Source organism: Salvelinus fontinalis, chromosome 9 (genome assembly GCF_029448725.1).
Source record: "Salvelinus fontinalis isolate EN_2023a chromosome 9, ASM2944872v1, whole genome shotgun sequence".
NCBI classification, from domain to species: Eukaryota; Metazoa; Chordata; class Actinopteri; order Salmoniformes; family Salmonidae; genus Salvelinus; species Salvelinus fontinalis.
The window spans coordinates 52,679,307-52,705,019 of record NC_074673.1 but is presented as its reverse complement, the minus strand read 5'-3'; the positions used below and the strand labels follow the sequence as shown (position 1 = coordinate 52,705,019).

The following is a 25,713-nucleotide window of genomic DNA, read 5'->3' as shown; positions in this document are numbered from 1 at the left end:
GTAATAAAGCTGTCAGTTTCCAATTAAGGGATAGTTAATGTCTGTACTGTAAAGTGGTTCAACAGAACTATAGTAAAGACAGCTACACACTGAAATCCTCAGTGTAATAGAGCTGAGATGATAGTTACTGTCTGTACTGTAAAATAGTGTAACAAAACACACCAGTGGTATCTCTAACATAAACTCAGCCCAATAGTGGAAAATTAAGCCAACAGTGTAATATTACTGTATCTATAGTATACACTGCACGATAGTATAGAATGGGACCTACAGGATCAGCCTTAGTCTCATACACTATCTAAAGGAGAGGAGTCGTGAATGGCTGTACCTTTTCCTTGTGGAAATAATTAAGCCAATAGTGTAAAATGCTGCTCAATACTGTATAATAGTAAAGATTGATGGTCACCTCTCGTTAAGCTAGCTACTTTGCATAGCTCGTTCACCATGGAACACACGAGTCTAGGCAAGATGGCTGCGCCCTGTGAGAGATCAAATGCGGTGCACCTTGCGACACCTAGTTCACTCTCAGGAGAGTACTGCAATCTCCCGATCTTGCGGGGTAGGCGCGGTCCCCGAATCTGAAGGCTAAAACCGGGAGGGTTCCTGTGGACAGACAAGTCACACAGACAACTAAAACAAATCCTCAGTGCCGCAATACTGGTGGACCAAACCAAGTATCGCCCAGGTTGGTACACTGTCACAAGTAATAAAAACATGGACGAAACCCAAACGAGATGGCACAAGCCTAACCAAGTGGGAGGACAGCGGAACACACTGATGGGGAGGCTAGCTAGCTGCTCCAAGCTATTGAATAGTTGTGGGTATACTTCTGCGCTTATACACTCTAACATAGACCTCTTACCAAGCAAATCCTCTCTGGAATGAGCAGAGAAAAGGAAGAGGTGGAAGTAGTGCTGCGGCAGCTATTTAAGGGGGTCAACTGCAGCACTAATCTGAAATTCTTACTTGGAATGTATCCTGCCGCACGGAAGGATTCCATATTGGAGTGATCCAACATAGTGCTACATAACAAGCTGTTATGTCACTCCCGTCTAACAGTCCACCTGCCTCCCATTATACATCTAGAGAAAGCCACAGGAGACAAACATAACACTCACTCCATATTCAACACTCTGAGCAAAGTACCACCAAATCAATAGGCATACAACCCACCTTCTACGTAGGTACCTCACACATCCATATTTCAGTGCGTGTGTGCGTACAATACGATACGAAAATCGACATTTATAGAGCTCTTCATTTAAATGGCATGCCGCTGGCATTTGAGTATATCAGAAATGGCAGTCGGAAGTCAATGTGATGATATACACTGATGATCGTTAGCCAGATCCTTACATCTTGACCAAAACGTCTCTGCCCATGCATTCGCATGCGCCATCATGCGCATGTTGATTTTGTCTGTCCCCACCAGACGCATTCATGACACGCATGTTAAAATGCCAAAACCAACTGTGAACCTACTGTATTAATTTGGGGATAGGTCAAAACACACATGGAACATTCATGGACAGGTAGTTAGCTTGCTGTTGCTAGCTAATTTGTCCTGGGAGATAAACATTGGGTTGTTATTTTACCTGAAATGCATATGGTCCTTTTTTTTTATGGATCTTTGTAGAATTTGGACCCATTTTCAGTCATACAAAGTATTGTGTTCTCTGCACTGAAAATTAATCCACAGATAAAAGGGCAAACTTAGTTAGTTTTCTTTGATAAAGCTCTCCTTGTTCATCTTTCAATCACCCACGTGCGTTAGTATACTCATGAAAACCAATGAGTAGATGGGAGAGGTGTGACTTGCAGCCCGTAAAGCGTCTAAATTAGAACCAAGTTAATATTTTAGGGCCTGGCAACGCAGACACCCGTTCGGATGAAATTATTGAATAACGTGAGTACCCAATGTGGCCGGTCTAGTCAGCATGTTAGTGTACAGCTAACAAGCGAGCAGCGGGTAGCTACAGTGGGAGAGTCTTTGGCCAGAACTGGCCTGGACATGGAGAGAGAGAGAGGTTGTTGGGTCACATCTTCCAGAAAAAGTCTGAAAAGGTATCAGAAATACATCAAAACACAATAATGTTGAAGTAAAGACCCCTGCCAACTAATATCAACACTTACATGTAGTTTGGGATATTTTTTTGGCTTCTGTAAGTTTAAGAAACATTTGCTTAGTGCTTTGAAATTCTGTTACCAAAAACCCACATATCTTTAAGATATTTTCTAATTTCTCTCCTTCATTTAGAGGGAGGATAATGAAAGTTCACAGAAGTAACAAGTTAAGTTAGACCTATCAATTAGTTATAGTGTTTTTACTGATATCAATATTGTTTATGAATTATTAAGAGACTAAAACTCAAAATTCTGTTAACAAATTGGTAACAGAATTTCTGATGGGAAATCCTAGTAGTCACAAACTACAGTTGGGTCACCGCCCACTGTCCTCCCTTCCACTCGCATACTGTTATTTTCAGCTGATAACGGTTTTCTTTCTCTTTCTGTCATCTGGTGGTTAAAGCAAGAGTGTGGACAAACCGTCTCTCTCGCTTTTGCTCTCGCTCTCTCTCCAATTAATGTCACTAAAATTTCACTTAACTGAAATTTGGACCAGCCTTGATTTCAACTTCCACAGACTTCTGGACCGGCCTTCATTTGGCCCGAACATAGACATCCATGATTGGTATAGATTTGGTCTGTTCCAGAACGGACTAAATATGAACCAATCATAGACGTCTATGTTCACAAGTTTGGACAGCACAGTACAGTACATTACAGTAGAGTACAGTAAAGAAAAGTAGAGGATATTTCTGTACAGTACGGTCCTGTACTATACTGTAGAGTAGAACGGAGTGGAGTAGTTTTCAGTACAGTACACAGTATAGCACACGAGTTGCGTACACTATAAAGTACTGTATTGAACTATACTCTACTGTACTGAACTATACTCTACTGTGCTGTACTTTACTGTACTCTACTAATCTCTACTGTACTGGACTTTGATGTTCAAACTTGTGAAACATAGATGTCTATGATTAGTTCAGATTCGGTCCGGTCCGGAACAACCAAATTTTGTATTTTTTGGTGGTGGAGCTCATTAAAATAATAACCAGTGTGTAGAATAATACCCAAATATACAAAGGAGAATGTTGCATATTAATACATTTGTGTACCTATTTAGGATACATCACATCTCAAGGCCATCACACTGTTAAACAGCCATCACTGACATTGAGTGGCTGCTGCCAACATACTGACTCATCTCTAGCCACTTTAATAATGACAAATTGATGTAATAAATGTATCACTAGCCACTTTAAACAATGGCACTTTATATAATGTTTACATACCCTACATTACTCATCTCATATGTATATACTGTACTCTATACCATCTACTGCATCTTGCCTATGCCGTTCGGCCATCGCTCATTCATATATTTTTATGTAAATATTCTTATTCATTCCTTTACACTTCTGTGTATAAGGTAGTTGTTGTGAAATTGTTAGGTTAGATATTACCGCATGGTCGGAACTAGAAGCACAAGCATTTCGCAACACTCGCATTAACATCTGCTAACCATGTGTATGTGACAAATAAAATTTGATTTGATTTAGAAAAAAATGACATTCATATCCATAATTATGCATTCCTGTGTGGTACAGATCAGGGACCCATGATGAAATCGTTACTGCAATTATGTTACCGGGTGTAAATCCACTTCAATTACTGGAGTTCAATAACCATAAGATATTTTTTCAAACCCTTATCGTGGAATTGCCCTATGCAAAATGTGTCAACTTTAAGCACCTCTATCTCTTGTATGTTTTATCATTACAAAAAGTCACCTTGTGACCACTTCCACCATGGACTAACATGTATGAAAGGTTTCATTCAAATCAAAAGGGGTGCAGTCATGGAACGGACCCAGTTAGCCCTAGATATATCCAGTTCAGTTGAGGCGACCTGCCCATATGTATTTCTTTCTACGATTACTTATAATCCCAACACGTATCAAATAATATAGTATTACTGCGTAATGGACACTGAAAGGTCTTCATATATCTCTGATCTATTTCAGAAACAGGCAAGTATGACTTAACTTCCTCCAGTTCATATAACTATGCCCTTATGGCTTTTTTTCTCACTGGTATTATATACCCTTGCACACAGGATTGCTTTCTTAAGATCTCACTGGTATTATATACCCATGCACACAGTATTGCTTTCTTAAGATAGCAGTAGGTGGTGGTGTCTAATTCTGTAACCCAAGCTTATGGACTCATTTCTGCACCAACAGCCACAAAGGAGTATTTAAAAAAGGGCAGTATCTCCCTCAGGCTACAATGGATACCTTTTTCCGCCGCCACTTTAAGAGGAAGGAGACGGGCTCGCGAGACGAGGAAGAAGCGGAGCTGGACTATTGCTGCAGTAACCGCCGCCCCAGTGTTGCCGTGCCGACCAGTAAGGCTCGCCGGCGCTCTAGAGTGGGCCTCCCCTCAGCCGTTCTGGCCCAACGGCGCCGCTCCAGCGTGCAGCTACAGGGGCTCCCGCTGGCGGGGGGCTGCTGCACGGGGGGCGGCCGGCTGGCCAAGGTGGCCGGCTACGCCAAATCATCCTACGCCAAGTCATCCTCCAGCAGCCATGTCCGGAGACGCTCAAGTACCACCACGCTCAGCATGAACCCGCGCTTCGCTGTGCGCCACCGTAAGCTGCGCACCATCGACACCCACCTGCTGGGGCCCTCGATGCTGCTGGCAAGCCTTATCCAGATGACTGAGGAGGAGGAGGGCGGGGGAGGGGGGAACCTGTTCCTGCCAGCTGGGGAGCAGCAGGTGGAGATGAGGGGCAGTGGAGGTGGCAGCAGGGCCCTGTCCCGCTCCAGCACCCTACACTCAGACGGCGACAGCAACGACGACGACCACAGCCTTTCCGAGGACAGCCAGCTCTTCGACCCCGACGAGGAGCTCCAGCACCAGTCTGAAGTAGTGGAGGAGGTTGACGTTTCCGACAGGGAAATAGAGGACACTTCCTGGTGGCTTACCCAACATTCCCCGTCGCAGCTGGGGCTGGTGGCCAAGAGAGTCTCCTCATCTCGGCCCCTCATACGCGCCCCCCGCTGCCTGCGGAGAAACTCGTCACGTCTCTCGCCGGGTGAGGCCACGCCATATGGCCGCTACTGCGGGCGCTCCAGACAGATAAGGCAGCGGCGAATCGCCACCATCTCCAAAGCAGGCAGCCCCTGGCCAGGGAGGGGGCTTCCACTGCCCAACCGCCGGAGCTCAACCGTCTACCTCAGCCACCCCGTCTTCTGCAGGAGCCACTCAGCAGGTTCACTCAGCCCTGCCCTGGGGGCCTACTACGACCCCCGGCTAGAGACATGGAGTGGGTTCCTTCTGTATGTAGTCCATTACCTCCATCAGACAGGGTCCCATCTTTGTTAGAGTTCTTCCATCGTAACTCCTGAGTGAATCTGTGGTAGCAAGCTGCTTTGTGTTGTTTTGTGATAGTACTATCTCACTGTCCTTTTAATTTGAGGAGGAACATTGTGTTTTTTTGTGATCGGTTGTTGAGAAATGTGTGTTGATCGTTGTGAGTGACAATGCTCATAACTCCTGTGGTGATATTTTCCAAGGCAAACATTTGTGACATAGGTTAGGCCTATCCAAAAGCTCCCAGAGACCACCTATTAAATGCTAACAAAGCTACCGCAATAGCGACACCGCTAACAAAGTAGCGCTAGCTGGTTGGAGCTGAGTAACACACTGCTACAGCATTGATCTCCTAGTTACATTTACATTACATTTAAGTCATTTAGCAGACGCTCTTATCCAGAGCGACTTACAAATTGGGTAGCATTGCTAGTCTCTCTACCAGTCTTAAAGGCGGAAGGGCCAGAGACAAAGGTCTCTATAGTGATGAACGGACTGACTATCATCAGTGTTGGTCGAAAATGTTTGTATGATAGCTGAGGAGGAAGATCTAGTGTGTTTTCTGCTCTTGAAAACCCACATGCACACACACACTCATAGGTTGGGGTCAGAGTATAATGCCTATAAATGTGTTTCAGTGGTTTGATAAAATGTATATGGTGATGTTGATCAATACTTCGTCGGATTTCTGAAGGGTCAATTGATGAAGTCCATTCAATGTACAGGATGGTGAAATAGTTTCACCTCAAGCTAACTAAATGCATTTCTCTGCTGCCTGCAATTTTTTTTAAAGTTTGGTTTAAAAGCACAGCCTTGGGTGTTGTACTGTACTGCAGATCCTTTTAAAAGGCCAGATTATTTATTGTTTTGTTTCAGGAAAGCTATCGCTAAATCAGGCCTCCAACACTTGGCAGCCCAGCCCAGCGCCTCAGCCCTAGGCAAGACTGACCCACTTCGAGAGAACTGCAACACTGTCGACTGGAGTGTGAGTATAGCCTCCGGTGTATAATGGTTTAGAAAGGTCCCATTCAAGGCCGCTACAGCAGAGATTCCAGAAATAGCACAATTGGGCCTTTTCTTGTTACGTTGTCCTCATGGAACCTCAAAAACAAGATTTTGAACAACAGAAATGCTATGGTGAAGATTTGCTTAGTTGCGTGTGTTCACACAGGTTTTAGACATATCTAAATGGGGAGACAAAAAGAGGTGAAATGAGACAAAAGAGGTGAAATGGGGGTCGCTGCCCAACCAAATATACAGTAGCATTTTCATCTGAGATAAAAACTGAAAACTGGTGACATTTGTCCAACCTAAATTACTTCCATATTATATTCTCTGTCCTCCCAGGATAATGCCCAGTTTGGGGACCATATCTGGTTTGAGACCAGTGTCTCAGGAGACGTCTGTTACGTTGGAGAGCAGTACTGCGTCACAAAGACAATGGTGAGCCTTCACTGCAACTGAACTGCACTAGGACGAAATAATGTGTTTGAGCACCCTCTGTTATTCACAGAAAGACTAATCTGCATGGTATCATTTACAAAAGTGTATTTTAGATTATTGAGACAGTTACGGTAGTACGTTATTGCAGCATTCTTTTGGGTACATTTTCAATAGAATATGTTGTCTAATGATTTATTAGTGTAGTGTACAAAAGCAGCCACACTTTTAAATATTGTAGCATTTATTTCTGACTTATAGTTATTTTTTGCAACACTACTCCTCATACTCCTCAACTAGAAACACGGTTCAAAATGTAACATGTGCAGACTGGTCTGGAATAGTGTGCTTGTATACAGCTATTTGATACTATTTATAGTTTTTACATTTTAATTAAACTTCATCCACTTTCATGGGATTTCTTCAACGTTCTGAAGCTTCCATTGTGAGATCACAACTTCCAACATTCCATTCACTGTGAATGCAACAATGCAACTTTTGACACAAAAAAGCTCCTTTGACCACTTTCCCAACTCAAGTTAGACAAAAGGTTAGATAATATGAAATCTTTCTCTACTTCTGCTATTCAAATCTTAAATCAGTTAAAAAATGTATTCTACCAATATAACAGCTGTTTTAGTAACCGCATCAACATTTTCTCAAACCTTTTATCAAAAACGTATATTTTTACCACTTTCCCAACAAGTTTGACAAAAAGTTAGAGAGTATGACATCTTGGTCTACTTCTGTTATTCAAATCTGAAATCATAACAGAATTCTCTTCTACCAATCAATAGTTTAGAGCAGTGGTTCTCAATCCTGGTCCTGGGGACCCAAAGGGGTGCACAATGTTGTTTTTGCCCTAGCACTACACACCTGATTCAAATCATCAAAGCCTTTTGATGAGTTGATAATTTGAATCAGCTGTGTAGTGCTAGGGTAAAAACAACATTGTGCACCCCTTTGGGTCCCCAGGACCAGGATTGAGAACCAGTGGTTTAGAGTGACAATAGCTAGCTAATGTTAGCTTACAGCTCTATTGTCTCTTTATTGAGCAGCACAAATGGAGCTATTGCTATGGATATCAATGCATTTCAATGGCAAATAAGGGCCATAGACTGGTAAAATATGTCTGATATTACATCTACTTTTTGAACTATAGCCATACAAAAATGTGCATAAATTAACATGGGTTTGAATGAGAACCATAGCAACACAAAGGTAGCTATTCAAAATGGTCCTGCTCCTTGTCCAATTAAACTACACTGAACAAAAATATTAACACAACATGTAAATGTTTAATGAGCTGAAAAACATACTTTTTAAGAGCTGAAGAAAGTCACACATTTTTTCTTCATGAAAATTACCATCTGGTTTATTATTGTTATTGGCCAAATAAAGCTAAATATTATCTCTGTGATTCTACCACAGCAAAAGTCAGTGGCGAGGAAGAAATGTGCTGGCTGCAAAATAGCAGTCCACACCATGTGTATCGAGCAGCTAGAAAAGGTGACTATAAACATGATCAATTATTAAATTATACTTATACAACATAACCAGGAATATTTATGTTTTTGACCAATGTTATTGTATTTTCTCTCCACAGATCAATTTTAGATGTAAGCCATCGTTTAGGGAACCCGGATCTCGAAATATTCGAGAGGTCAGTATCTTTCTGGTCCCTGCACCACTTATTCTTCGTTTCTCTCCAAGTTATTTGTTCTTTGACTGTATTTCTGTCTCACTAACTGATTCAGTCTACTTTAGTCCATTTCAATTTCAGTGCATTATGATTTGTTATGTGATTCAACAATGTTTCCTAAATTCCAGCCCAACGTTGTCCGTCACCATTGGGTCCACAGGAGGCGCCAGACTGGGAAGTGTCGACAGTGTGGGAAGGTCAGTGAGAACCATTCACCAACCATATATTCACAAACACTGCCTTCAGAACATATGTACACCCCTTGACTTTTCCCACATTTTGTTATGATACAGTTTGAATTTAAAATGGTTTAAAATTAGATTTTGTGTCACTGGCCTACACACAGTACCCCATAATTTGTTTTTACAAAGGAATTAAAAATGAAAAGCTAAAAAGTCTTAATAAGTATTAATCTCCTTTGTTATGGCAAACCTAAATAAGTTCAGAAATAAAAATGTGCTTAACAAGTCACATAATAAGTTGCATGGGCTCTCTCTGGGTGCAATAATAGTGTTTAACATGATTTTTTTATGACTACTTCATCTCTGTACCCTACACATAGAATTATCTGTAAGGTCCCTCAGTCGTGCAGTTAATTTCAAGCACAGATTCAACTACAAAGACCAGGGAGGGTTTCCAATGCCTCTCAATGAAGGGCACTTATTGGTAGATGGGTGAAAAAAAAAGCAGACATTGAATATCCCTTTGAGCAGGGTGAAGTTATTGATTACACTTTGGATGGTGTATCAATACAACCAGTCACTACAGAGATACAGGCGTCCTTCCTAACTCAGTTGCCGGAGAGGAAGGAAACCGCTCAGGGATTTCACCAATGGTGACGTTAAAACAGTTACAGAGTGTAATAGATGTTATAGGCAAAAACTGAGGATGAATCAACAACAGTGTAGTTACTCTACGATACTAACCTAAATGACAGGGTGAAAAGAAGGAAGCCTGTACAGAATACAAATATTCCAAAACATGCTTTCTGTTTGCAATAAGCCACTAAAGTAAAACTGCAAAAAAAAAATGCTAAGAAATTAACTTTAATCCTGAATACAAAGTGTTATGTTTGGTGCAAATCCAACACAACACATCAATGAGTACCACTCTTCATATTTTCAAGCATGGTGGTGGCTGCATCATGCTATTGGTATGCTTGTCAACGGCAAGCACTGGGGAGTTTTTTTAGGATAAAAATAAATGGAATATTGTGAAACAGAGTGAAAACCTGGATATGTCTGCTTTCCAACAGACACTGGGAGAAAAATTTACCTATAAGCAGGACTATAACATAAAACGCAAGGACAAATATACACTGAAGTTGCTTACCATGACAACATAGAAAGTTCCAGAATGGCCTAGTTACAGTTTTGACTTAAATCTGCTTGAAAATCTATGGCAATACTGGAAAATGGCTGTCTTGCAATGATCAACAACCAACTTGACAGAGCTTGAAGAATTTTTTAAAGAAACGTGCAAATATTATACAATCCAGATGTGCAAAGCTCTTAGATACTTACCCAGAAAGACTCGCATCTGTAATCGCTGCCAAAGGTGATTCTAACATATATTGACTCAGGGGTGTGAATACTTATCTAAATTAGATATTTATATATTTCATTTATAATAAATATGCAAAATTTTTCAAAAAACATGTTTTTACTTTCTTATTGTGAGTAGATAAAAATATTCATCCGTTTTGAATTCAGGCTGTAAAACAAAATGTGGAGAAGTCAAGTGGTGAGCTCAAAAATAATTGGGACAGTGACACATTTTTTGTTGTTTTGGCTCTGTACTCCAGCACTTTAGATTGAAATGATACTATGAGGTTAAAGTGCAGACGGTCAGCTTTAATTTGAGGGTATTTTCATCCATATTGGGTGAACTGAAATTACAGCACTTTTTGTACATAGTCCCTTAATTTTAGGGGACCAAAAGTATTTGGAAAAAGGTACTTATGTGTATTTACTGTTTGTTTTGGTTGTGTTTCAGATTTCTTTGTTCTCAATAGAAATGAATGGTAAATAATGTATTGTGTCATTTTGGAGTCACTTTTATTGTAAATAAGAATATAATATGTTTCTAAACTTACGTGTAGTCATAAATGAATTGTGAATAATGATGTGAGAAAGTTACAGATGCACAAATATCATACCCCCAAGACATGCTAACCTCCCACCATTACAATAATAGGGGAGGTTAGCGTTTTTTAGGGGGGTATGATATTTGTGCATCTGTAACTTTAACACTCATCATTATTCACGATTCATTCAGGACAGTGGTTCCCAAACTTTTTATAGTCCCTTACCCCTTCAAACATTCAACTTCCAGCTGTGTATCCCCTCTAGCACCAGGGTCAATGCACTCTCAAATGTTGTTTTATTAAACAAAATAATGAGTGTGAGTTTTTGTCACAACCTGGCTCGTGCGAAGTGACAAAGAGCTCTTATAGAACCGGGGCACAAGTAATAATAATCAATCATTTTGCTCTTTATTTAGCCATTGTACATATAAAATGTTATTTGTTCATCAAAATTGTTAATAACTCACCACAGGTTAATGAGAAGGGTGTGCATGAAAGGATGCACATAACTAAATGTTGTCCCGCACATTGAATATAGTTGTGGAGAGTCCCTGTAATCCTAGATTCAGATCATTCAGGCGAGAAAAAACATCACCCAGATAGTCCAGTTGTGTGAGTAACTCGTCATCATGCAAGCGGTCAGACAAGTGAAAATTATGGTCAGCAAAGAAAACTTTAAGCTCGTCTCTCAATTCCCAAAAATTTGTCAATACTTTGCCCATTGATAACCAGCGCACTTCTGTATGTTGTAAAAGTGTTACATGGTCACTGCCTATATCATTGCATAATGCAGAAAGTACACGAGAGTTCAGGGGCCTTGCTTTAACAAAGTAAACCATTTTCACTGTAGTGTCCAAAACGTCTTTCAAGCTGTCAGGCATTCCCTTGGCAGCAAGAGCCTCTCGGTGGATGCTGCAGTGTACACAAGTGGTGTCGGGAGTAACTGCTTGCTCACACGATACCACTCCACTATGTCTCACTGTCATGGCTTTTGCGCCATCAGTACAGATACCAACACATCTTGACCACCAAAGTCCATTTGATGTCACAAAGCTGTCCAGTACTTAAAAAAGATCCTCTCATGTTGTCCTGGTTTCCAGTGGTATACAGAAGAGGATGTCTTCCTTAATTGACCCCCCATAAACGTAACAGACATATACCAGGAGCTGTGCCAGGCCCACCACGTCTGTTGACTCGTTCAGCTGTAACGCATATAATTCACTGGCTTGTATGCAAAGCAGTAATTGTTTCAAAACATCTCCTTCCATGTCACTGATGTGTCATGAAACATCAGTGACATGGAAGGTGAAGTGTTGTTTGATGAAGTCATTCTGTTTACTTTTTTGGGCCTTTTCCCCCAGCATTGTCCCAGCCATATTCGCAGCAGCAGGGAGACTTAAGTCCTCCACAATAGTATGGGGCTTGCCTGTCCTAACCACTCGGTAGCTCACCATATAAGACGCTTCTAGCTCCTTCTTATTACTGGTATCTGTTGCTTTTATACGTGTCTTACTACTTGAAAGTCGTCTTTATTCTCGCTCACAAAATTCCTGTGGCTTATTTTTCTAATTGTCATGTGTCGTTTCTAAATGTCTGCGCAAGAGTAAACGTTTCCTGCGAGAGAGTAACGGTTTATGTGATTGGATGTTAATTATTTGACTAGGCTACCTATATTTGACATTATGTTGTTATTTCGCTGAATACTAGATGGTTCCATTTTATTTTTGGCAGTGAAACGAGGCTACTCAGGTGAGAAAAAAACCTCAACCAAATGTATAGCCCCGTTGGAAAATAGAAATGTACTGTTTGAAAATGTGAAGGATTTTTTATTTTTTTTAATAAATAATTTATTATTATTATTATAATTGTTTCATGTGAATTACATTTTTATTTGACGTACCCCCGACGGCATTGCGCGTACCCATGATTCAGGACTATCCGTAATCATGTAGAGTCACAAGCTTGATGTAATCATTGCGTGCTAGGAATATGGTACCAAATACTAAACCTTTGAGTACTTTAATACACATATAAGTGAATTTGTTCCTGGACTATGTACAAAAAGTACTGTAATTTCTAAATGGTTCACCTGATATGGATGAAAATACCCTAAAATGAAAGATGATATTCTGCACTTTAACCTCATAGTCATAATAATTTCAAATCCACATTTCTGGAGCCAAAACAACAAAACATTTGTCACTGTCCCAATACTTTTGGAGCTCACTCTACAGCACAGGTGTCAAATTCATTCCACGGAGGAACCGAGTGGCTGCGGGTTTTCGCTCCACCCTTGTACTTGATTAAAGGAATTAAGGTCACTCATTAGTAAGGAACTCCCCACACCCGGTTGTCTCGGGTTTAATTGAATGGAAAAAACTAAAACCTGCAGACACTAGGCCCTCCGTGGAAGGAGTTTGACACCCCTGCTCTACATATACTCAAGTAATGCAAACCATTAAGAGCTGTCTTAAAGCAAATTTGTAAAATGTTACTTATTCCTCTACAGGGTTTTCAACAGAAGTTCTCATTCCATAGTAAAGAGATTGTTGCAATCAGCTGTTCTTGGTGCAAACAGGCAGTAAGTACCTGTAGTCCATAGGCTGTATCAACTGTTAAAAGTATGGTCCCTATTCACACCCAACCCTTTTCCCTTGGCCCTAATTCTTTGATGTTTGCATATCTGAAGGGTCTTGATAGGTATACACAGTTTAGTGATCGAGCTTCCACTGTATTTATTCCACCTTACAGTTCTGCAAACATAGAAAGGTTAAGGCCAAGGGGAAAGGATGGGGAGAAAATTGGGACATACTGACTTTGGGTCAGTTTGAGATGGATATTTCAGTTTGGAGCAGAGAGTGGAGTTGTGTATCCTGACTTTGGTAACTTTGGAATGGTTTTGATTGTTGTACTCTCCTCTGTCCAGTATCACAACAAGGTGACGTGCTTCATGCTACAGCAGATAGAGGAGCCTTGCTCGCTGGGAGCTCACGCCTCCGTCATAGTGCCGCCCACCTGGATCATACGGGTCCGCAAACCACAGGTACTGCAATGATCACCACACATACACACACACAAACACAGTTATGTTGATTCAATGGATGTATTTGTTTTTGTCTCCTCAGACGTCATTAAAATCAAGTAAAAAGAAGAAACGCACATCTCTGAAAGGAAAGCCGAGTAAGAAGGTAGTAGAGGTAAGGAAAATCATATTAACATATAAATATTGTGATTATGATAATGTCCTCTTAAGTTATCTCATTTGAGGATGAGAATATTGAGATAACAGAGGCGGCGATCTTCGTGTCTCGACTGTTTTCTCTGCTCCAGGATGGTCGATGGAAGCCCTTCATAGTAAAGCCTGTTCCCTCGCAACTCATGAAACCTCTGCTGGTGTTTGTCAACCCCAAAAGTGGAGGCAACCAGGTGAGTTTGCTCAATGTCCACAGCTCCCTTGAAACCACTGTGTATTGGGATTTGTCCACACTACTTAAACATACAGTGCATTCGGAAAGTATTCAGACCCCTTGACTTTTTAGTTACAGCCTTATTCTAAAATTGATTCAATTAAACATTCCTCATCAATCCACACACAATCACCATAATGAACATGTGAAAACAGGTTTTTATACATTTTTGCAAATGTATAAAAATTGAAATATAATTCACATAAGTATTCAGACGCTTTTGCTATGAGACTCGAAATTGAGCTCAGCTGCATCCTGTCTACATTGATCATCCTTGAGATGTTTCTACAACTTGATTGGAGTCCACCTGTGATAAATGCAATTGATTGGACATGATTTGGAAAGGCACACACCTGTCTATATAAGGTCCCACAGTTGACAGTGCATGAGGTCGAAGGAATTGTCCGTAGAGCTCCGAGACAGGATTGTGTCGGCACAGATCTGGGGAAGGGTACTAAAAGAACACAGTGGCCTCCATCATTCTTAAATGGAAGAAGTTTGGAACCACCAAGACTCTTCCTAGAGCTGGCCGCCTGGGAAAACTGAGCAATTGGGGGAGAAGGGCCTTGGTCAGGGAGGTGACCAAGAACCCGATGGGCAATCTAGCAGAGCTCCAGAGTTCCTCTGAGGAGATGGGAGAACCTTCCAGAAGGACAACCGTCTCTGCAGCACTCCACCAATCAGGCCTTTATGGTAGAGTGGCCAGATGGAAGCCACACTCCTCAGTAAAAGGCACATGACAGCCCACTTGGAGTTTGCCAAAAGGCAACTGAAGGACTCAGACCATGAGTCATTTTTAATGACAATTACCGTCTGACAAAATTCAATGACCGCCACAGCCGTAATTCCAAATCATGTCTATTGTTTTGCAGGGAGCCAAGATCATCCAGTCGTTCATGTGGTACCTCAACCCCCGACAGGTGTTTGACCTCACCCAGGGAGGGCCCAAGGAGGGGTAAGAAACACGCAACAACTGCATTCACGCACATTAACGGTTTGGTCATGTTTAGAATGATATAACAACGTAAGCAGTTGTTGTGTTTTTTTCATTAGTGTACCGGTTGTGTTTTTATCCCTCAAGGTTAGAAATGTATTCCAAAGTGCCCAACCTGCGGATTTTGGCGTGTGGAGGCGATGGAACAGTGAGTACTAGACATCAGCGCTTCACATTAGTAATATTATAATTCATATAATAATACTTTTTAAATTCCTGAAACGTAATGCATATAAGGACTGTAAGTAGATGAATAGTTCACAGTCTGCCTCTGACTGTGACGTGTGCCATTCAGAAAGTGAATTCTTGTTCTAATTACCTGGTTCGCCAGGTGGGTTGGATCCTGTCTGTCCTGGACCAGCTCCAGTTGAACCCTGCGCCTGCCGTGGCTGTCCTGCCCTTGGGGACGGGGAACGACCTGGCCAGGACTCTCAACTGGGGAGGGGTGAGTGGCTGGCTGGCTGTGTGGAACCACACCATGAACTAGGGATTTATCCTAAATTATAAACTGTGTAGTTTGGTATATGGCCAATATACCACGGCTAAGGGCTGTATTCAGGCACTCTGCGTTGCGTCGTGGTTAAGAACAGCCATTAGCCGTGGTATATTGGTCATATACCACACCCCTTTGGGCCTTATTGCTTAAAAATACCATGGGCTATTTATTCGCTGTTAGGCTATAGGCTGTCTTGGGTAGGTTATCTTGTGTCATCAGAGAGGCAAAAGGAGGAATGAGACACAGTAGCAAGAAAATACACAATCAGCAATTAGGTTAACACAATAAAAGTTGTATTGTTTCAATATTGTTTCAATGATTTCAGTTAGATATTGAGGATGTATGTTTTTGTCTTTTGTTTTTATGAAATTCCTCTCTCGTCTTCTCCCGCAGGGTTACACTGATGAGCCAGTGTCTAAAATCCTGTCTCATGTGGAGGATGGGAACGTGGTGCAGTTGGATCGCTGGAACCTCCTAGTGGAGCCCAACCCAGAGGCCGTTCACGAGGAGAAGGACGAGCACCAGACAGACAAGGTTAACTCAGTTTAGAGTGTCTCACACCAGTCGTCAAAAGCTCATGGACTAATTTTACTATTAGTGTTTGCATTGTTTTATGTCTCTGCATAGAGATAAGGACATCACGAGCATAACATTTTAAAATAAAATGCGATTGAATGATGTCGTTTGTAATTGCTTAATATGTTTTTGAAGGTATATGCTATGCTATGATCAATCTCTTAAATTGGTTGTAATTAGGCCAATCTCAAACCTCCCCTTTTTTCAAAGATATTAGAAAAGGCCGTAGCCCAGCGGCTGACGCCATTTTAAAATTCACACAGTATCTTTGAAACCTACCAATACGGTTTTAGACCATTTCACAGCACTGAGACTGCACTTGTCAAGGTAGTAAATGACCTAATGTTTTCCTCTTACCATGGTCACGTCTCTATTCTTGTTCTTTTAGATTTAAGTGCTGCCTTCGATACGATTGATCATGCTATTCTCACTAAGAGGCTAGAATACTTGGTTGGTCTTCGAGGACAGGTTCTCAACTGTTTCAAATCATACCTCTCTGAGTGGTATCAATTAGTTAAGCTGGGTGATAATTCATCTGAATGTTCCAAGGTTGAATGTGGCGTTCCCCAAGGTTCTGTGCTTGGACCCCTTTTATTTTACTTGTACATGCTACCCCTTGGTAATGTCATCTGCAAGCACAACATCCACTTTCGTTGCAACTCTGATGATACCCAATTGTATTTATATTTTAAACCAGACGATGCATGAGACTTGCATCACAGATGTTAAACACTGGATGACAACTTGTTGCTTTTAAACTCTGATAAGACAGAAATTATGCTACTTGGCCACAATACATTTACTAACGAAGTGTCAGACCTCACTCTCAACATTGATAGTTGCCTCATTACACCAAACACGGTTCTTAAAAACCTTGGTGTTACCTTTGACCCCGGCCTTTCTTTTTACAACATAAAAAGCGCATCCAAAACAGCATACTTCAATCTCAGGAACATTTCCATAATAAGACACTTCATCCATGCATTTGTTTCATCTAGGCTAGACTACTGTAATGCCCTCCTCTCCAGCTGCTCAGACTGTAATATTAGAAGCCTACAACTTGTACAGAACACTGCAGCTCAGATTTTAACTAACACTAGAAGGCAGGAGCACATTACTCCAGTTTTATCTGCACGACACTGGCTGCCTGTAAACTATCGGTCTGATTTTAAGATCTTACTCTTAACTTTTAAGGCACTGCATGGCCTTGCCCCCTTTTATCTGACGGACATGGTTGTTCAATACAACCCAGTGAGGGCGCTCCGCTCCCAAGGTGCCGGTCTGCTTATGGTTCCTAGATGCAGAACCAAGGCGGGGTACGGAGTGTTCTCTAGTAAAGCACCTCAGTTGTGGAACAGCTTGCCCTGTCGGGTGAGAGGGGCAGACACCATAGAGGTTTTTAAATCACTTTTAAAAACCCACCTTTTAGCCAAGCTTTTAATATCTGTACGTTTTTACACATCCTCCTTTTATTATTGTTTTCATTTGAAGTGTGTTGTAATTTAAAATGCACTTTAAATAAAGTTTGATTTGATTATGGGATTTGTGTAACGTGTGTGAACCATTTTCTTGGATAAACAGTGCAACCAGTATGCTGATCTACTGTATGTACATCAGCTCTGTAATTATTTTGACAGTGACAATTTTGTCGTTGTTTTGGCTCTGTACTTTGGATTTGAAATGATACAATGATTATGAGGTTAAAGTGCAGACTGTCTGCTTTAATTTGATGATATTTTCATCCATATCGGGTGAACCGTTTAGAAATTCAGGCACTTTTTGTACATTGTCCCCCCATTTTAGGGGACCAGAAGTTTTGGAGTACAGAGCCAAAGAAACTAAACATTTGTCACTGTCCCAATAATTACGGAGGGCACTGTATTTCTGTTGACATCATGTGTCTCTGCTTTGTTTGTTAGCTCCCAATTGATGTCTTCAACAACTACTTCAGCCTCGGCTTCGACGCTCACGTCACACTGGGGTTCCACGAGTCCAGAGGTTTGTCCAAAATGTGCATTTTTCGCTAGCTGAAATTACTTTTGCTAGCTGAAATTAGTCACAATAATAAATGTTACTGCAGCAACAGTCTAAAGCAGTCTCTCTCTCCTTAGAGGCCAACCCAGAGAAATTCAACAGCCGTTTGCGGAATAAGATGTTCTATGCAGGGGTGAGTGCTTTGACAAAATATATAACTCTGCTCCTCTCCCACTATGGAGTTGTTTGCTCTGTGTCTGATCTGCTTTACTATATATCTAGGGCATGTTCATTAGGGCAAAATGTTTCAAAACGGTTTTAAACGGAAAGCCAGCGTTCTTATTGGACAAGTTCAGATAGTGCATCCCCATTTTACTTTGTTTCAAACTGTTTTCCTACTGAACTCAAACCTGCTTCTTTATTGCAGACGGCCTTCTCTGACTTTCTGAGTGGCAGCTCCAAAGACCTTGCGAAACACATTAAAGTTGTGGTGAGTGGACTTCTAGACCTGAATGGGACTAAGACCCAGAGCACAACGAGAAAGAATGTGGATGTGTCCCAAGACTGAGTGTCTATATACCATATTTGATCAGTTTCTAGAGTGAACATTTTCCTGGCAAAGATGGTAGATTTGTAGGCAAGTTTCTAGGATACCAATGTCCATTGTAGAGATATATGTGTAACTCTATGGTCTGTACTCTGTTTCTCTGAAACCCCTCTTTGTCAGTGTGACGGCACAGACCTCACCTCCAAAGTCCAGGACCTGAAGTTGCAATGTCTTGTGTTCCTCAACATTCCCAGGTAAGCGTTTAGAATATTTTGAAACTGGATGCACCTGCATTCGGAAAGTCTTCAGACCCCTTGACTTTTTCCACATTTTTGACATTACAGCCTTATTTTAAAATTGATTAAATAAAATAAAAAAATCATCATCAGTCTACACACAATACCCCATAATGACGAAGCGAAGAAAGGTTTTTATACATTTTTGCAAATGTATAAAAAATATATATAAAAAAAATACCTTATTTACATAAGTATTCAGACCCTTTGCTATGAGACTCGAAATTGAGATCAGGTGCATCCTGTTTCCATTGATCATCTTTGAGACGTTTCTACAACTTGATTGGAGTCCACCTGTGGTAAAGTCAGTTGATTGGATATGATTTGGAAAGGTACACACCTGTCTATATAAGGTCCCACAGTTGACAGTGCATGTCAGAGCAAAAACCAAGCCATGAGGCCGAAGGAATTGTCCTTAGAACTCCGAGACAGGATTGTGTCGCGGCACAGGGTAACAAATCATTTCTGTGGCGTTGAAGGTCCCCAAGAACACAATGGCCTCCATCATTCTTAAATGGGAGAAGTTTGGAACCACCAAGACCCTTCCTAGAACTGTCCACCCGGTCAAACTGAGCACTTGGGGGAGAAGGGCCTTGGTCAGGGAGGTGACCAAGAACCCGGTGGTCACTCTGACAGAGCTCCAGAGTTCCTCTGTGGAGATGGGAGAACCTTCGAGAAGGACAACCATCTCTGTAGCACTCCAACAATCAGGCCTTTACGGTAGAGTGGCCAGACGGAAGCCACTCCTCAGTAAAAGGCACATGACAGCCCGCTTGGAGTTTGCCAAAAGGCACCTCAAGGACTCTCAAGCAATGAGAAACAAGATCCTCTGGTCTGATGAAACCGAGATGGAACTCTTTGGCCTGAATGCCAAGCGTCACGTCTGGAGGAAACCTGGTACCATCCCTACGGTGAAGGATGGTGGTGGCAGCATCATGCTGTGGGGATGTTTTTCAGCATCAGGGACTGGGAGACTGGTCAGGATCGAGGGAAAGATGAACGGAGCAAAGTACAGAGAGATCCTTGATGAAAACCTGCTCCAGAATGTCCTTGAGTGGCCCAGCCAGAGCCCGGACTTGAACGTGATTGAACATCTCTGGAGAGACCCTGAAAATAGCTGTGCAGTGACTCTCCGCATCCAACCTGACAGAGCTTGAGAGGATCTGCAGAGAAGAAGGGGAGAAACTCCCCAAGTACAGGTGTGTCAAGCTTGTAGCGTCATACCCAAGAAGACTCGAGGCTGTTATCGCTGCCAAAGGTGCTTCAAAGTACTGAGTAAAGGGTCTAAACACTTATGTAAATGTGCGATTTCAGTTTTTTTTTTATACATTTGCAAAAATGTCTACAAACCTGTCTTTACTTTGTGTATATGGGGTATTGTGTGTAGATTGATGAGGGGGGAAAAAATATTGAATCCATTTTAGAATAAGGCTGTAACGTAACAAAATGTGAAAAAAGTTAAGGGGTCTGAATACTTTCCGAATGCACTGTATACACTCCCATTAATAGACATTGAGTCAATTCAATGGACACACAGAACGATACAAATGGACCAGATGGCATTATGATGCAGCAGTGTAAGACAACATGAGCATGTGCTGTATGACACCCTTATAATGTGATATATTCATCTCATTATGAGCGTGACTCGCAGTCTGTTTTGTATGGGACTTGCTATGGGTTAAAGAAGGATCCCCATAATTCCATCCAGGTCAGCGGGAGGGGTCAACCAATGAATTACGCTCCTGAGCAAACATTCTATAACCGCTGCAGGTGGCAGTAACCAATTTTAGCTTTTACCATTTCAGACTATACACACTCCAGTACAGTAGGTGGTGGTATGCACCTTTTCAGTTTATTTACCCATCTATGCCTATACACTCATAGAGGTAGAATAATAAGTAATAAATTGACTACTTTATATTGAAGATGGCTATCAATAGCTCTGCCCATGCTGTCACAGAAGAGGTAATTGCAAAGCTAGGAGATGACCTCTCGAGTGCATTTCTATGGCCTGACAAAATACCAGCCATTTTGAGTCGGTAGAACGTTTCTTTAATATAGAGACATACCATATTAGAAGTCTTATTAAAATACATAATAAAGGCTCAGACATGTTTGCAACAAGTTATAAAGAATTATGCATTATACCTGTTATCAAGTGTTGTATTTTGATTGTCTGCTGTAGTTACTGTGCCGGAACCAAGCCGTGGGGTCATCCCAGTGAGCACCTTGATTTTGAGCCGCAAAGACACGACGACGGCTGTATCGAGGTCATCGGATTCACCATGACCTCTCTGGTGAGCTCTCAACCATACCTGATGTCCTCTGACTTCTAATGGAATATATTAATTACCATTTGTACAGCCTAACATGCACATTGTAGGCTTTGTGTCTGTAGTGACGCATCAACCACTGAGATGCAGTGCCTTAGACCCCACTCGGGAGGGAAATCATTGTTTATCTTTCATCAGTATCTCTCAATTTCCATATGGGGGATCAATAAAAATGGATTCAAATCAGTTCCATTTTCTCGCTCTCTCTTCCTCTCCGTCCCTCCAGGCCACTCTGCAGGTGGGCGGTCACGGCGAGAGGTTGAACCAGTGTAAGGAAGTGACCCTGACCACCTACAAGTCCATCCCCATGCAGGTAGATGGCGAGCCCTGTAAGCTGGCCCCTTCCGTCATCTACATCAACCTGAGGAACCAGGCCAACATGGTGCAGAAGACCAAGAGGAGGATCTCCATGCCCCAGCTCAATGAGTTAGTAACCATAAACCTTGTGATACCGGACCTCAACACTGTGTTCCCGTTCTAGATCAGAAACCTAGAATGACTGTAGTCGAGGCAAGAGTTAATGCTATCCATATGATTCCATATGGATGTCTAGTAGCTCTCTCCCAGCCATCAATAATCTATACCAGTGTTTCTTATTCCTGGTCTTAGTGACCCGTAAGGGTGCACCTTTTAGTTTTTGCCCTAGCATTAACACCTGATTCCACTAATCAAAGGTTTGATGAGTTGATTAGTGGAATCAGGTGTTTATTGCTCGGACAAAAACTAAAATGTGCACTCCTTTGGGTCCCCAGGACCAGCATTAAGAAACACTGACCTATACAATATGTACAAGCATAATGTTTCTGTCTGTGTCCTCTCAGTCAGCAGCCGGTTCCTGAGAAGCTGCAGATTAGAGTGAGCAGGATCAGCATGCACGCCTATGAGGCCCTGCACTACGACAAGGACAAGCTCAAAGAGGCCTGTGAGTGTAAACATACATATTCTACACATTGCACCTCTGTCATTCCCTTACTAAGGAGACCACTGTGGCAGGGATATAGCAGATCTATACATGCAGGCTTTTGCTCTAGCCCATTAGCAAAGGGCATCAAAGCTGGGACCGAGAGACTGAAAAACAGCTTTTATCTCAAGGCCATCAGCCTATTAAATAGCCATCACTAGCACCTTAGAGGCTGCTTGCCTATCTACATCAACTTGTCATCACTGGCCACTTTAATAATGGAACACTAGTCACTTTAATAATGTTTACATATTTGCATTACTCATCATATGTACAGTTGAAGTCGGAAGTTTACATACATTTAGGTTGGAGTCATTAAAACTTGTTTTTCAACCACTCCACAAATTTCTTGTTAACAAACTATAGTTTTGGCAAGTCAATTAGGACATCTACTTTGTGCATGACACAAGTAATTTTCCCAACAATTGTTTACAGACAGACTATTTCACTTATAATTCACTGTATCACAATTCCAGTGGGTCAGATGTTTTCATACACTAAGTTGACTGTGCCTTTAAACAGCTTGGAAAATTCCAGAAAATAATTATGTCATGGCTTTAGAAGCTTCTGATAGGCTAATTGACATTATTTGAGTCAATTGGAGGTGTACCTGTGGATGTATTTCAAGACCTACCTTAAAACTCAGTTCTTATTTGCTTGACATCATGGGAAAAATCAAAAGAAATGAGCCAAGACCTCATAAAAAAAATTGTAGACCTCCAGAAGTCTGGTTCATCCTTGGGAGCAATTTTCAAATGCCTGAAGGTACCACGTTCATCTGTACAAACAATAGTACGCAAGTATAAACACCATGGGACCACGCAGCTGTCATACCGCTCAGGAAGGAGACGCGTTCTGTCTCCTGGAGATGAACCTACTTTGGTGCGAAAAGTGCAAATCAATCCCAGAACAACAGCAAAGGACCTTGTGAAGATGCTGAAGAAAATAGGTACAAAAGTATCTATATCCACAGTAAAATGAGTCCTATATTGACATAACCTGAAAGGCCGCTCAGCAAGGAAGAAGCCACTGCTCCAAAACCGCCATAAAAAAGCCAGACTACGGTTTGCAACTGCGTTTGGGGACAAAGATCATACTTTTTAGAGGAAGGAATGTCCTCTGGTCTGATGAAACAAAAATAGAACAGTTTGGCCATAATGACCATCGTTATGTTTGGAGGAAAAAGGGGGAGGCTTGCAAGCCGAAGAACACCATCCCAACCATGAAGCACGGGGGTGGCAGCATCATGTTGTGGGGGTGCTTTGCTGCAGGAGGGACTGGTGCACTTCACAAAATAGATAGCATCATGAGAAGGACATTTTTGTGACTATATTGAAGCAACATCTCAAGACATCAGTCAGGAAGTTAAAGCTTGGTTGCAAATGGGTCTTCCAAATGGACAATGACCACAAGCATATAAAGTTGTGGTAAAATGGCTTTTAAGGACAACAAAGTCAAGGTATTGGAGTGGCCGTCACAAAGCCCTGACCTCAATCCTATAGAAAATATGTGGACAGAACTGAAAAAGCGTGAGCGAGCAAGGAGGCCTACAAAACTGACTTAGTTACACCAGCTCTGTCAGGAGGAACGGGCCAAAATTCACCCAACTTATTGTGGGAAGCTTGTGGAAGGCTACCCCGAAACGTTTGACCCAAGTTAAACAATTTAAAGGAAATGCTACCAAATACTTATTGAGTGTATGTAAACTTCTGACCCACTGGGAATGTGATGAAATAAATAAAAGCTGAAATAAATAATTCTCTCTACTATTATTCTGACATTTCACATTCTTAAAATAAAGTGGTGATCCTAACTGACCTAAGACAGGACATTTTTACTCTGATTAAAAGTCAGGAATTGTGAAAAACTGAGTTTAAATGTATTTGGCTACGGTGTATGGAAACTTCAGACTTCAACTGTATATAATGTATTATTTTCTGTTCTACTGTGTTTTAGTCTATGGCGCACTCAACATTGCTCGTCCAAATATTTATATATTCTTAATTCCATTCCTTTACTTTAGATTTGTGTTGAGAAATTGTTCGATATTACTTGTTAGATATTACTGCACTGTTGGAGCTAGAAACACAAGCAATTCGCTACAACAGCAATAACATCTGCTAAACATGTGTATGTGATCAATAAAATTGGATTTGATTTGGAAACTACTGTAACACAATGTCTTTTCCCTGTCTCAGCTATTCCACTGGGCATCATCACGGTCCCAGGAGACAGCGATCTGGAGAACTGCCGTTCACACATTGAGAGTCTACAGGACAGTCTGGAAGAGGTATGTAGGAGACATGTACATTTGTGGGAACATCACACCTGCTGGACAGGTACAGGATGGCAACAACAACTTCCCGAGTTACACCAGGAATGCATAATCCTTCCATCAGTGCTCAGACTGTCCGCAATAGGCTGAGAGAGGCTGAGAGGCTGGACTGAGGGCTTGTAGGCTTGTTGTAAGGCAGGTCCTCACCAGACATCACTGGCAACAACGTCGCCTATTGGCACAAGCCCACCGTCGCTGGACCAGACAGGACTAGCAAAAAGTGCTCTTCACTGATGAGTCGCGGTTTTGTCTCACCAGGGGTGATGGTCGGATTCGTGTTTATCGTCGAAGGAATGAGCGTTACACCGAGGCCTGTACTCTGGAGCGGTATCGATTTGGAGGTGGAGAGTCCGTCATGGTCTGGGGTGATGTGTCACAGCGTCATCGGACTGAGCTTGTTGTCATTGCAGGCAATCTCAACGCTGTGCGTTACAGGGAAGACATCCTCCTCCCTCATGTGGTACCCTTCCTGCAGGCTCATCCTGACATGACCCTCCAGCATGACAATGCCACCAGCCATGCAGCTCGTTCAGTGCGTGATTTCCTGCAAGACAGGAATGTCAGTGTTCTGCCATGGCCAGCGAAGAGCCCGGAACTCAATCCCATTGAGCATGTCTGGGACCTGTTGGATCGGAGGGTGAGGGCTAGGGCCATTCCCCCCCAGAAATGTCTGGGACCTTGCAGGTGTCTTGGTGGAAGTGTGGGGTAACATCTCACAGCAAGAACTGGCAAATCTGGTGCAGTCCATAAGGAGGAGATGCACTGCAGTACTTAATGCAGCTGGTAGCCACACCAGATACTGACTGTTACTTTCGATTTGCCCCCCCCCCCCTTTGTTCAGGGACACATTATTACATTTCTGTTAGTCAAATGTCTGTGGAACTTGTTCAGTTTATATCTCAGTTGTTGAATCTTGTTATGTTCATACAAATATTTACACATTTTAAGTTTGAGTAACGGATGTGAAATGGCTAGCTAGTTAGCGGGTACGCGCTAGTAGCGTTTCAATCAGTTACGTTACTTGCTCTGAAACCTAGAAGTAGTGTTGCCCCTTGCTCTGCA

General features: G+C 41.9%; 1 protein-coding gene across 4 annotated transcripts in view; it reads left to right on the top strand.

The window, feature by feature from the left end:
• dgkzb (diacylglycerol kinase, zeta b) overlaps window positions 1-25,713 on the top strand; it is a 93,299-nt gene that overhangs the window by 57,580 nt on the left and 10,006 nt on the right. For 2 of the 4 annotated variants that reach the window (XM_055934836.1, XM_055934835.1), the window contains exons 1-22: window positions 4,341-5,407; window positions 6,318-6,426; window positions 6,789-6,884; window positions 8,313-8,390; window positions 8,488-8,544; window positions 8,712-8,780; window positions 13,179-13,250; window positions 13,596-13,712; window positions 13,795-13,866; window positions 14,000-14,095; window positions 15,009-15,091; window positions 15,218-15,278; window positions 15,462-15,575; window positions 16,020-16,160; window positions 18,122-18,200; window positions 18,314-18,369; window positions 18,604-18,666; window positions 18,904-18,977; window positions 21,208-21,319; window positions 21,582-21,781; window positions 22,177-22,277; window positions 24,515-24,606. In XM_055934836.1, coding sequence (XP_055790811.1) covers window positions 4,356-5,407; window positions 6,318-6,426; window positions 6,789-6,884; window positions 8,313-8,390; window positions 8,488-8,544; window positions 8,712-8,780; window positions 13,179-13,250; window positions 13,596-13,712; window positions 13,795-13,866; window positions 14,000-14,095; window positions 15,009-15,091; window positions 15,218-15,278; window positions 15,462-15,575; window positions 16,020-16,160; window positions 18,122-18,200; window positions 18,314-18,369; window positions 18,604-18,666; window positions 18,904-18,977; window positions 21,208-21,319; window positions 21,582-21,781; window positions 22,177-22,277; window positions 24,515-24,606 — 2,994 coding nt within the window. In that variant the 5' untranslated portion in view covers window positions 4,341-4,355. Of the gene's footprint in view, window positions 1-4,340; window positions 5,408-6,317; window positions 6,427-6,788; window positions 6,885-8,312; window positions 8,391-8,487; window positions 8,545-8,711; window positions 8,781-13,178; window positions 13,251-13,595; window positions 13,713-13,794; window positions 13,867-13,999; window positions 14,096-15,008; window positions 15,092-15,217; window positions 15,279-15,461; window positions 15,576-16,019; window positions 16,161-18,121; window positions 18,201-18,313; window positions 18,370-18,603; window positions 18,667-18,903; window positions 18,978-21,207; window positions 21,320-21,581; window positions 21,782-22,176; window positions 22,278-24,514; window positions 24,607-25,713 lie in introns of those variants that run through there. The other 2 variants (XM_055934838.1, XM_055934837.1) reach the window with 1 other exon arrangement.